This window comes from Haliotis rubra, unplaced genomic scaffold (genome assembly GCF_003918875.1).
Source record: "Haliotis rubra isolate DU_JTF1 unplaced genomic scaffold, ASM391887v1 Scf241, whole genome shotgun sequence".
NCBI classification, from domain to species: Eukaryota; Metazoa; Mollusca; class Gastropoda; order Lepetellida; family Haliotidae; genus Haliotis; species Haliotis rubra.
In genome coordinates, this window is record NW_025766459.1 from 303,045 (window position 1) to 316,307 (window position 13,263).

General features: G+C 46.3%; 1 protein-coding gene across 1 annotated transcript in view; it reads left to right on the forward strand.

The window, feature by feature from the left end:
- LOC124278749 (inositol 1,4,5-trisphosphate receptor type 1-like) overlaps positions 1–13,263 on the forward strand; it is a 217,190-nt gene that overhangs the window by 72,182 nt on the left and 131,745 nt on the right. The window contains 5 exon segments of the mRNA XM_046714513.1: positions 770–868; positions 2,219–2,302; positions 2,561–2,809; positions 3,740–3,942; positions 4,543–4,642. Of these exon segments, the coding sequence (XP_046570469.1) occupies positions 770–868; positions 2,219–2,302; positions 2,561–2,809; positions 3,740–3,942; positions 4,543–4,642 (735 nt within the window).

The window sequence follows — 13,263 nt, forward strand, 5'->3', positions numbered from 1 at the left end:
GTTGTCAGGAATACTGAATTGACCACTCTATTGGCAATATGTAGTCAGTTGTAGGGAATATAGTACTAGAGTGTCTCTTTTAGCAACATACAATCATTTGTTTGGAATACAGTATTTGGGTGTCAGGTTCACAATATACAATTAGTTGTACAGTATTTGTTCATGTCTTTACAGTATCTAGGCATCTCTGTCCAAAACAAATGGTCAGTTGTCAAGAAGATAATGGTTGGGCTTCACTATTGAAGCATCATTTGTTTCCAAGGGAATGTTGTTTGTGTTCAGTGTGTTAATTTGTGGTGTACAAGTGTCTGGCAGATATGTTTAACCTGTTTTAGGAGCCAGTGAGACTATAAACTGCAACTATCATAGGGATCTACACTTAAGTTCAGAGAAGAGAGTTGTCTGTTGATAAAAAACAGCAGTAGGTTTGATGTGACTTCAGAACACCACTGTGCGTCTCAATATTCAGATTGTAGAGCAGGCTTTAATTCACCTGTTGAGAGAGGAATTTTGTGTTTTTGTATATTTCCTTGTCTCATGGCTAAGCTGAGAATGAAAAATGTGAAACAAGTCTACCAGAGTTGTCTCCCTTCATATTCTGAAATGAAACGGCAATATCAGTCTGGATGAATTGTTAAGTTAACAATAAATTCCATGAATCCGTTATTGTACATATATATTCCATGAGCCAGTTATTGTACATATAATTTCTGTGAGCCAGTTATTGGATGTGTGTGTTTTGTGACGTGTGCTGCTGCTGGTGTTTCAGGTGGTGGTGGGTGACAAGGTGGTGCTGAACCCGGTCAACGCCGGCCACCCACTGCACGCCAGTAACTGTGACCTGGTGGACAACACAGGATGCAAGGAGGTGAGTAGTCCATACATGGTCCTTGATGTACAGACACATACAGTCTGTGTCTAGCCCATACCTGGTCCTTGACGTACAGACACATACAGTCTGTGTCTAGTCCATACCTGGTCCTTGACATACAGACACATACAGTCTGTGTCTAGTCCATACCTGGTCCTTGATGTACAGACACATACAGTCTGTGTGTAGTCCATACCTGGTCCTTGACATACAGACACATACAGTCTGTGTCTAGTAGTCCATACCTGGTCCCATACATGGTCCTTGATGTACAGACACATACAGTCTGTGTCTAGTCCATACCTGGTCCACAGTCTGTGTGTAGTCCATACCTGGTCCTTGATGTACAGACACATACAGTCTGTGTCTAGTCCATACCTGGTCCTTGATGTACAGACACATACAGTCTGTGTGTAGTCCATACCTGGTCCTTGATGTACAGACACATACAGTCTGTGTCTAGTCCATACCTGGTCCTTGATGTACAGACACATACAGTCTGTGTGTAGTCCATACCTGGTCCTTGATGTACAGACACATACAGTCTGTGTGTAGTCCATACATGGTCCATACAGTCTGTGTGTAGTCCATACCTCCGGTCCCAGACACATGGTCTGTGAGTAGTCTACCTGATGTACAGACACATACAGTCTGTGTGTAGTCCATACCTGGTCCTTGATGTACAGACACATACAGTCTGTGTGTAGTCCATACCTGGTCCTTGATGTACAGACACATGATGTACATACCTGGTCCATACAGTCTGTGTGTAGTAGGTCCCATAGTCCATACTGGTCCTTGATGTACAGACACATACAGTCTGTGTGTAGTCCATACCTGGTCCTTGATGTACAGACACATACAGTCTGTGTGTAGTCCATACCTGGTCCTTGATGTACAGACACATACAGTCTGTGAGTAGTCCATACCTGGTCCTTGATGTACAGACACATACAGTCTGTGAGTAGTCCATACCTGGTCCTTGATGTACAGACACATACAGTCTGTGTCTAGTCCATACCTGGTCCTTGATGTACAGACACATACAGTCTGTGTGTAGTCCATACCTGGTCCTTGATGTACAGACACATACAGTCTGTGAGTAGTCCATACCTGGTCCTTGACATACAGACACATACAGCCTGTGTGTAGTCCATACCTGGTCCTTCATGTACAGACACATACAGTCTGTGTGTAGTCAATACTTAGTCAGTGACAATAACGCGATTTGCTAGAAATGTTCTGTTTGTATCCAGTCTGTAACCATTGATTATCTTTCTGTCTGATCCTATTTGCCCTTGCTAGCCCGTATCTCCCAGTGTCTGACCCTGTGTCTACCTATTGCAGGTGAACTCCTTAAACTGCAACACCTGCTGGAAGGTGACTCTCTTCATGGACTTCAAGGAGAACAAGGACGACATCCTCAAGGGGGTGAGAGAGTCGTCAGCAATATTGTGAAACATCTTCACTCAGGACAACCTGACTATATTGTTTTTAATTAATATTATTTTTGTCCATGCTTTAGATTTCATGCACCCTATTTCCAATGAATATGCTCTTAGAACATCGACATGGAGGTAGACTCCTCAAGTTCTCATGTTCCCAATGTTGGGAGATAGTGCTTATGGTGATTGATGGTTGTATTTGATCAGTGTACTCTTCAGTTCAGGACATTTGTTGTGTTGCCAGGGTGATGTGGTGAGGTTGTTCCACGCCGAGCAGGAGAAGTTCCTCACTGGGGATGAGTACAAGAAGAAGCAGTATGTCTTCCTGAGGACGACAGGGAGGACGTCCGCCACCGCGGCCACCAGCTCCAAGGCATTGTGGGAAGTGGAGGTAGGGCTGCTGGGAACATGGGTTCTGATGGAGGACAGGAACAGAGGAGGCGGATGATATGTAGGAATGAGTTGGAAGGGTTGTTACCCTGGCAGGATCAAGGTGTAGGTGGACGGCAAGTTAAAAGTCATGTTATGAGCAGGGTACACCTTGGTGGAACTAAAATAAGCTTTAATGGCTATTTTAGTTTAAAAAGAAAGTCCCTGTGTTGTAGGACAATCTGCTTCCTTTGTTGTATGACAACCGTGTGTCTGTGCGGCCTTACAATCAGGTCTGTGTGTTGTGTGATATAACAATGTGCTCCTTGTGTTGTATGGTGGTGCAGCATGACCCGTGGTCGTGTGTTGTGCTGGACACTGTGAACAGTCTTGTTCAGGTGGTCAAACCCGTGGCAACCGGACAGTGGACCTGGCAGCTGAGGTCAGGTTCTCCAGATACCAGTAGGTTCTCCAGTAGGTTCTCCAGTACCAGTAGGTTCTCCAGATACCAGTAGGTTCTCCAGATACCAGTAGGTTCTCCAGATACCAGTAGGTTCTCCAGATACCAGTAGGTTCTCCAGATACCAGTAGGTTCTCCAGATACCAGTAGGTTCTCCAGATACCAGTAGGTTCTCCAGATACCAGTAGGTTCTCCAGATACCAGTAGGTTCTCCAGATACACGTAGAGTTCTCACCAGTAACCAGTAAGCTCTCCAGATACCAGTAGGTTCTCCAGATACCAGTAAGCTCTCCAGATACCAGTAGGTTCTCCAGATACCAGTAGGTTCTCCAGTATCAATAGGTGTCCAAGCAGGTCTGGTGTCTCTCAAGTATTCTGTATTATTGAGCTGCAACAGCAGTCCAAAGATGCCAAAGGCTGTAATTTACATAACTTGGCTTTGCCAAAATTATCTGACAGTTTGATTACTAGATCCATGGTCTGTTAACAGTGAGCTCCTTTTACCAAAACAATTACTGTCTGACTTACAGAGATATAACTGAAATAAGCTGTGTCTAATCCAAATCATTATATTTATCATGAGGTGTAACTGAGATGAAATCTGAGAATTGATATTTTGCTGCTACTTTTTGCCAGGTGGATAACGACCCGACAGTGGACACCACACGACAGAAGCTACAGGGGCTGCCCACCTCCGCAGTCTACTGCCTAGTATCTGTCCCCCACGGACACGACATCGCATCCATCTTTGAACTGGACCCCACCACCATGACCAGAACAGACACTCTCGTTCCCAGGTACCCTTGCTCTTTTATACAAATTCTTTCTGCCCAGAACACGGTTTTGTCCTTTCTTAGACTCACTCTGTCTTTCCCAAGTATCGTTGGATTATGTGTTTTCAGACAGCAATGTTTACACTCAAAATATAAAATGTGGGTTGCATCAGTTGGAGATAGTAACAACCTTGACGATGTCTTGTGGTTGATATAAAGTTGTCTGTAGTATGTTAGTGACATGTTTTACAATTGTTTATGTGACAATTGAGGAAATAGTGGATCTTCCTAAGCATCAGAATACCCCTAACGAGGATATATTGTCTTGTTCCTTCATGAAGAGGCACTGTTAGTTTGTATCTACTGTCTACCCATGTAAATAAGAAAACATTTCCTTCTATAATTTGCTGATGTGACGTTAAATATTAAGTCACTCACTCACTCCTTCTATAATTTGATGATTTACACAACATCAAAACAGTAATTCCCGACTGATGGTGATCCGCCATGGTGATACTGTACACTATCATGTTGTACATATCAGGTGACTCCGATGTTCAGCATTACGATAGTCTCTACTACAGAAGCCTGTCTTGGCCCTGATGTATTTGAGTGTGTTTTCAGGCAAACGTTTGTACGGCTGCACCATCTGTGCACAGACACCTGGGTCCACAGCACGTCCATCCCTATAGACAAGGAGGAGAAGAACTCCATCATGAACAAGGTAGGCACCATGTGCTGTTTTGCCTCATACAGCTGTCACCTGTGGTAGAAGAATGGCAGGGTGGATTAGTGGGTAAAGCTTACACTCATCATGCAGAAGGTTTACTATTGTTAATCATAATACAAAGTACCTGCCATAGAAATGCTACATATTCATATATTAAGCCCTCGAGGACATTGTAATGTTCCATGTGAAATTGTTTGAACAGAAACTGGCAACATTTCAGAGTGACATGAGTTGTGATCTGGACTCGGATGATGATGACGATGATGATATAAACTTTGATTTTGAACCTGACCAGTCCTTTGTGGTATGATTGATATCCATTTCCCCGCTATGGCTTCCAACCACCTCCAAATGACTCCTCCTCACTATCATGCCTCTGCTTATCAAATCACTGGATCCACTGTTTTCGGGACAATCATCATCCAAATTCTGACATAGATTTGGTTCACAACATCCTGTGCTTGTTTTAAGAGGCTTCTGACAGGTGTTCAGGTTTAAATACAATAGAGATTTTCATCTGGAATAACATCCCTGATTGCTATTTGTTTAAGATCATCAGATATATAAGTTCAGGATTTCGTCCCATGCAAAGAAATTAAATTTTGTAACTGTGTCAAAGATACTGCCCAAAGTATTTTCTGTGAAATGATTAGTAAAACTATGATGCATCTGGCAAACATTATTGAACATTATTGAACATTATTGAAGGTGAGTGAAGGACTAAACAGGTACCTCCCATAGCACGGCTCGATAGTTGTACCATGTTGTTCCAACTGTGCAGTTATGATGATTATCATACCATTTGTTGGAGATTTTTTCACTGCTTCTTGTCTGTAAGGTAACCATAGTAACAAGACCAAGCTGCCTTTACAGTTTCTCCTGTATCAGTTTGTAGAGTAATCCACATAACGCCTGTTCTTAAGACTCTGCACTGGCTACCAATCAGAGCCAGAGTTGAATTCAAGGTCGTGAGTCTTGCCTACCAGTGTTACCATCATACGGCTCCAGACTACCTTGTTGAGCTAGTCACCAAGCACAATCCTTCCAGAATGTTAAGATCGGCAGATCAACACCTTCTCATCATTCCCAGACAGAAACTCCAGGCATTTGGGCTTCGCTCCTTCAGCTATGGTGATTCAGTTGTGGAATCAACTCCCGACTGAACTCAAAATGTCTCCCTCCATTGACTTATTTAAAGGTTCCCTGAAAACCCATCTTTTCAGAAAATATTACAGTCTATAGCTTAACTTTCGAAACAATTTTACCCTCGTTCTAGCATAACCTTTGCTTTGTAAATATTTGTAAATATGTAGCGTTTTGAGCATGCTTTATGTGTGGAATTCAGGGCATTATAAATACACATATTATTATTATAATCCTAGGCCAAATACATTTGAAAATTTTCTTGCTGAGAGCATTTTCTTTAACTCTAATATTGTTATGGGTAAACAGACTTTCTTCAACAAAAGCATGAGTGATAAAGGCATAACTCCAATATATTCTTAACAATGGTAATACTTTTATGTCCTTTAAAGAGTTTAAAGAATGTTGTAATGTGAATGTTAATTTTTTGGAATATTATGGGGTGTTGAGTTCTGTGAAGAGCTTTCTAAAAATAATGGAATTTGTTTAACCAAGTGGTCCTGTTGCCCGTAGTGAAAATTTGGTTTTAAAGGAACTTGCATCTGTTAAAAAGGGTTAAAAAGATATTACTTATTTTTTCTAATCCTGACTCATGATCTTTTGCTTATCTCCTTTTTCTTTTTCGAATGGTAGTGGAAACACTTGAAACCCTTGAAGTTCCCGAAGCGGACGTAAAGATACACTCACCCACGAGTTACCTCCCTTTTGCCCTTTTCCCGCGCAAACAGTCATGTGACCAACCTTACTTGTCACTCTCTCCCCCTTTCGCCCAAGTGGATGGTTTGGCGAGCACTGGAGTCCCATATACGGCATTATATCCTTTTCTATTTAGGTCCTATTCTTCAAAATTACGCTGTATATGGATTTGGCAATAACTACTTTGTATTATATGTAAAAAATTGTAAAATTATTTGTATTTGTGTCATAATTTCATCATTATGTAACTTTGTTTACATTTCATGAAATCTTGCAGTGTTTGCAGGCACAGGTTATCCGTGGCTGATCCTCACCCCCAATGCCCCTCGCATAAAACCATGTTCTTCCAGCTTGCACTGTACTTATTGTGTTGATTTATCAAATCTACAATTTAATCAATATTTGTCATATATCTATAGATGTGCCATGGATTGGGTGAGGAAGTCATCTCAAGTCGCTGGCTGATAAAACAGGAGATCAGCCTGCAAACCGTATGTTGCTTGCTACTGCTGAAATTCATAATACTGGTGCTATGTTGAGTACGTTGCAGGGGCAGTCTGCTATTACGGGGGCTAAGAAGAGATCGGCTACAACACAGTTGACTCCGACTCAAGCTAAAATAAAGGCGTCATTCTTTTTCAGAAGAGGTCCTCCTTGGGATACATATAAGCATTGATATGTCCATTTGAAATCTTCACGACAGTTGTAACTATATTTTTTCAATCAAATATTTACAAGACAAAACAAGTTTTTTTGTTTTGTAAATATTTAATTTACCTGACCCCCCTACAGCCAAGAGCAGGTAACTCTGCGCCGTCTACCTCTTACCTCACTTTTCATGCTGTCGTTCTGTTGAATAGACAAGGTGGTGTTCTTTTTCAAGTTTGCTCTCCTACCGATCTGATGAGTGTAAATGAGTCTCAATCTGTATGTATGGTTCCTTTCTTCGCACGCAGTAAAGATGGACTTCATATGTTGATATTCTTATTCATCTTTTGTTGTAACTTTGCCGTGGGTTCTCTGTTTTCAAGCCTTGTGGCAGGCAATATTGCGGACCGCGCAATCGTGGTTTCCTTGCTACATGTTCTTGGTAGCTTGTAGTAGGGAGTTCATATGTTATGTTTGCATATTATATGGTTCTTGGTAGCTTGTAGTAGGGAGTTCATATATTATGTTTGCATATTATATGGTAGGCTTGCCTAAATTCTCTCTCTTTTCAGCGAATTTGTGGTAAGTCGTTGTTGAGTAATTTTGATAGTGTTCGTTTTGTATCACTCCACTTTACTTACTAGTATGTACACTCAGGTGTGGCTAGCCTTTTTCTGCTTTGCATTGTATGCCCAGGCCAGGAGGCTGTTGAGTGTGGCGGAGCTACTGAGCTGCCGATCAGCTCGACGCTCCGAGGTCTACCCGCTCCAGGAGAACTCCTGCATTGCCAGGCTACACCCATTACGCTGGACCGGGAGAACCTTTGGACGACCAGGCTTCGCCCCCGGTATTGCCAGGCTACACCCATGTGTCTATCGGGACCCCAGGGTTTTGGACTCTCTGAACCTTGGGACTCGCACCGACCTGGGCCAGGCTACACCCATGTGCGAACAAGGCGCAGATCCTCAGCGCCCCGGTAGCTCAGGTCTCGGCCTGATGTCTGGTCGGCCTGATGCCAGGCCAGGAGGCTGTTGAGTGTGGCGGAGCTACTGAGCTGCCGATCAGCTCGGCGCTCGAGGTCTGCCCGTGTACACCAGGGGAACCCTGCATTGCCAGGCTACACCCATGTGTCGCGGGACCGGGGTTCGGACTCTCTGAACCTTGGGACTAGCACCGACCTGGGCTTCGGCCCGGTACAGCGCAGATCCTCAGCGCCCGGTAGCTCAGGTCTCGGCCTGATGTCTATCGGCAGCCAGGCCAGGAGGCTGTTGAGTGTGATGGAGCTACTGAGCTGCCGATCAGCTCGGCGCTCCGAGGTCTGCCCGTGTACACCAGGGAACCCTGCATTGCCAGGCTACACCCATGTGTCGCGGGACCGGGTTCGACTCTCTGAACGTTGGGACTAGCACCGACCTGGGCTTTCGGCCCGGTACAGCGCAGAGATCCTCAGCGCGGTAGCTCAGGTCTCGGCCTGATGTCTATCGACAGCCAGGCCAGGAGGCTGTTGAGTGTGATGGAGCTACTGAGCTGCCGATCAGCTCGACGGCTCGAGGTCTGCCCGTGTACACCAGGGGAACTTTGCATTGCCAGGCTACACCCATGTGTGGCGCTGACCGGGTTCGGACTCTCTGAACCTTGGGACTAGCACCGACCAGAGCTTCGCCCGGTACAGCGCAGAATCCTCAGCCGCCCGGTAGCTCAGGTCTCGGCCTGATGTCTATCGACGGCCAGGCCAGGAGGCTGTTGAGTGTGGCGGAGCTACTGAGCTGCCGATCAGCTCGGCGCTCGAGGTCTGCCGGTGTACACCAGGGAACCCTGCATTGCCAGGCTACACCCATGTGTCAGCGGGACTGGGGTCGGACTAGCACCGACCGGGCTTCGGCCCCAGTATGGAGCAGATCCCGCGCTGTTAGCTCAGGTCTCGGCCTGATGTCTATCGATGCCCTGGCCAAGAGGCTGGCGAGTGTAGCGGAGCTACCGATCACCTCGATGCACCGAGGTCTACCCGTGTACACCAGGGGGGACCCTGCATTGTCAGGCTACTCCCAGGTGTTTCAGGACCGGGTTCAAACTCGAACCGCCGACCGAGCACTTATATGTATATATATATATATATATATATATATATATGTATGGGTATTTATATAGCGCTATAGGCTATGTTTGACTACATGCTCAGTCGCGCTTTTCGAGACTGTACTGGGGAATCCTGATTTATCAGGCTACTCCTACATGTCTCGGGAGCTTTGGCTCATAGATGGTTTGAACACCCATGAGTAGCACCGACCGGGCTTCGTCACTGGTAGGGCGCAGTTTCCTGGCGCCCGTAGTTCAGATCTCGGCCTGATGTCTATTGATGCCTTGACCAAGAAGCTATCGAAGTGTGCCAGGTGTTATCCGGTCACCTCGGCGGCTCGAGGTCTGTCCGAAAGTGCTTTGGATAACCTGATTTATCAGGGTACTGCCATGTGCCTCAGAACCGGCATTCAGGCTTCGTTACAGTGGACAAGTCGATTGGAGCTTCAGCTCTTTTTAGCTACTTTGAACTTAACACTGAGTAGGTTCGTTCCTGAGGCAAGTGCGAGATAGAATCGCGGCTGTGTTGCCTCAGGTGTTGTCCGTGTTGAATACCCGAACCGTTAGAGTTCGCCTCCCGGAGGGAAGCCTGCTTCCAGCAAGGCATCCGGGACAAGGCCTCACACTCTACCATCAGTCTGCCGTTGTTTCCCCTTAACAGCTCAACGAGCTGTATGCTCCACTCGGCGCATCTCTCAGCTCTGCTGAGGGAGCTGGTGGAAAGGGGAAAGAGTGCCGGTGATTTTTCATCGGCGACTCTGGGCGGCATCTGACGAAGGTCAACTCTCATCTGGCTAGGGACTGCATTGTAGCTGTGCCAGCCAAATGATGAGTGCGGTTATGGGCCTATGGCGCCCGGGACTGTTTCGAGGAATACGGAAGTCTGTCGAGCTTCTCGTTAATCCCTCAGGTGCCCAGGCACCGGAAAACGTTATGTTGCCGACTGCAGGGGTTTTACTGTATTCTGCTACAAACCCGATAGAAGTGTGACACGCTAGTGTCGGCTTCCCCGGAGGCGAAAATACTCCGTGCAGTGATCCAGTCTCTGCTGGGCAAGGCAGCCATCGAGGTTGGTTTCCAGTGGTCAGGAAAATGTGGGGTTTGACTCCATTTATTTCCTTTTGCCATTAAGAGCGGAATGTTCAGACCCATTCTCATCTGAGAGCTGAACAAGTTAATAGAGGTACTGTCCTTCAAGATGGAGACACCGCGCTCGGTGATCTCATCTGTCGAGACGGGGGATTGGCGCACGTCAGTCGACCTCGAGGTCGCGTACCTCCTTGTCTATTGCACCCTGATTTCAAGATTTACCTGGACGTGCTACCAGTTTTGTGTGCTCCCCTTAGGCTACATTACGGCCAAGGGTGTTCACCAAATTGAGGTTTATTACAGCCCAGAAAGCCAGATCGCAGCTAGTGCCGGTGTTGTCACCCGTACCTAGGCGACTGGCTCATCGGGGTTTTAGAATAACAGTTGAGTCTGGCAACCTCACGATCAGTGTTGATCACTCTTATGAAACTGTGCCTAATTGTCAACCTCACGCAGTTAGATGGACAGACGTCAGGCGTCTCTCCGAGGGACTACCCCTGGAGACACCGTTGTCCAGCCAGGTTGGGGCGATGTTCTGGGTGACCTGCGGTCTCTTGACAACGAAGTCACAACCTGCACATCAATGTGCTGGAATTGACAGCAGTCAGGTTGGTGTTCGATGCGGCACGCCGGGATTCGAATGACCTTTTCGGCCAGACATTCTCACTCTGAACGGGGCGCCACACCCGAATCCTCAGATTCCCTGTGTGGCATGGCCTCTGTCGGGTCTAACCCACAGACACGCGGAATACCTGCAGCCATTGCAGACACAATTCTGGCTTCGAGTCGGGATTCGACACCCGTTCAGTGTGTTTATCGGTGGGGCACACTTGTGTGCAGATAGGGGGATTTCAGAATCCCTATTCTGCGGATTTAGTTCGGATATTGGAGTTACTATAACCTCGTTTTGGTTGAGAACCTTATGACCTCCACCATTCCCGGGTACTCCATGGCTATTTCCACGTTTCACACCTCGTTTGATGGTGCTCTGCCTAGGTAGCATCCTCTCGCACAGCTTCATAGCTAACATGAACAGGGTTCGACCGCCGGCCGGCGTGGCAGCCCAAGTTGAAATTGCCAATTATTCTCAAGTGGCTGTCTGGCCCTGACTTTTCAAGTATATCGTCTCTCTCACTTCACTTATTGGCGTGGAAGGCGGCTTTACTTGTGGTGGTGAGCTCTGGTAGAAGGGTCAGGTACATCCATGCGATACCCACTGACCCGACACTGAAAGGATTTTATACTGATCATGTCCGTATTCGCCTCCGGATACCTCACGACTCTCAGTTCGATATTGCTTTCCATGTGACTGTTCATATTGAACGTCAACCCCTTACCCAGCCTTCCACACCTGGGACCGATCTTTCGATTGCTCACCCGTTGGAGTGACTATAACGAGAATCGAGCGAAAGGGATCCATATGGGTACCCATGTGTTCTGTTTTGTGGCGGAAGACTGGGGAGTATGCTAGCAAAGCGGACTTTATCTCGTTGGCTTGTTTCCGTAATTGTTCGGTTACAATGCCAAGGTTTACCTTCCCGAGGGGTTGAAGGCAGACTGGGTAGGGCAGATGCGCTTTGTTGACAATACACAGTGGCATTGCTCAATGAAGAGATCGGTTCTGTCGCTCTTTGGAGCCAGTAGAATGCCTTCATTCGCCATTACCGACTTGACCGCATTCTAAGGATCGAATGGTTGATCTTTTGGTTCTCTCCAGTGGAGAGTGTCCTGCCACCCTGACCAAGTTAGTAACTGGTCATTTGGTATCGTTCTGTGTTCAATGTCGATATGGTTCATATCACTACATCATTATAAGCCTTACCACCCTTCGGGTTGAATCGGTTCGGGTTTGGGTGTACATCACGTCCCTTACGTCCTCTTCATTAAAAGGCAAGAGGCGGGGCGGTTTGACCTCTATAACCAGTCATATGCTATTAACCCGTCTTGCGGCCGAAGTGGGTATGAACCCCCATGGTTCACTGTTTGGTATGCCTCTCTTCGAGCCGCATGTCACGTGACCAGGTTAGTGTAATAGTGAGCCAACACATGTTCGGCTACGCTTTTCGCTATTCAGGGGATTTTTGTACGCTAACATTTTTTCCCTCTTCCCGAGACTTCGGTATTTGGGAGTCTGTGTTAATCAGCACTTTGGGTGATGGTGGTTTACACTTACCCTCCTCACGCCGAGAGCGTTTGGTGGGGGTGTTTTATCCTGCTTTTCACTTGTACAATGCATGGCGTTTGTACTCGTTCGATTTCCTCAGTAAGTTTTTAGCGAGGCTAATAATTTCTCTGGGTTTTATCGAGGTCCCGGCAAGCCCTCTTCCAAACAGGAGAGGTGCATTCGAGCATTAGTTTGCAGTACTTATTAGCTTGACTCCTGGGTTATTGACTTTTAAAGCTTTTTTCGCTTTCCCTTCCCTCATAGCTCTCCCAGCTTCTCTGGTTCGGGCTATTAAGGTTGTTTCGGCATGTCCCCATACATTCCTTTCCATTGTAATGGTTGGGGGGATGTCATAATTGATTTGAGCCAATTGGCGTATTAGCTTGGGCTCTCTATTTCCCGCTTCCTAGCCACCCCCTCCTTATTGACATCAGCGGTCAGGTGGCTCGGTAAGTGTGTTTTTCTATTTCGTATTGGTTGTAGATTTCCTCCACCACAGGTTTGGTTGTTGCCAGACAGAATGCCACTCCCATCTCAAATATCTTTGGGAGTCTGTCTTATGCTTATATGTACCCCAAGGAGGAATTCTTCTGAAATAGAATTATACAAACCTGTAGAGGTTATGAATTCTTTGAAGAAAGTCCTCCTTTGAGTATGCGGCCACCCGCCTCCCCTCATTCTGTCTGATATGTTCAGCATGAAAAGTGAGGTACAAGGTAGGCGTGGAGTTACCTGCTCTTGGCTGTAGGGGGCGAGGTGGGGCCCTGTAGAAGGTCTCACAAGACAAAACATGTTTTGT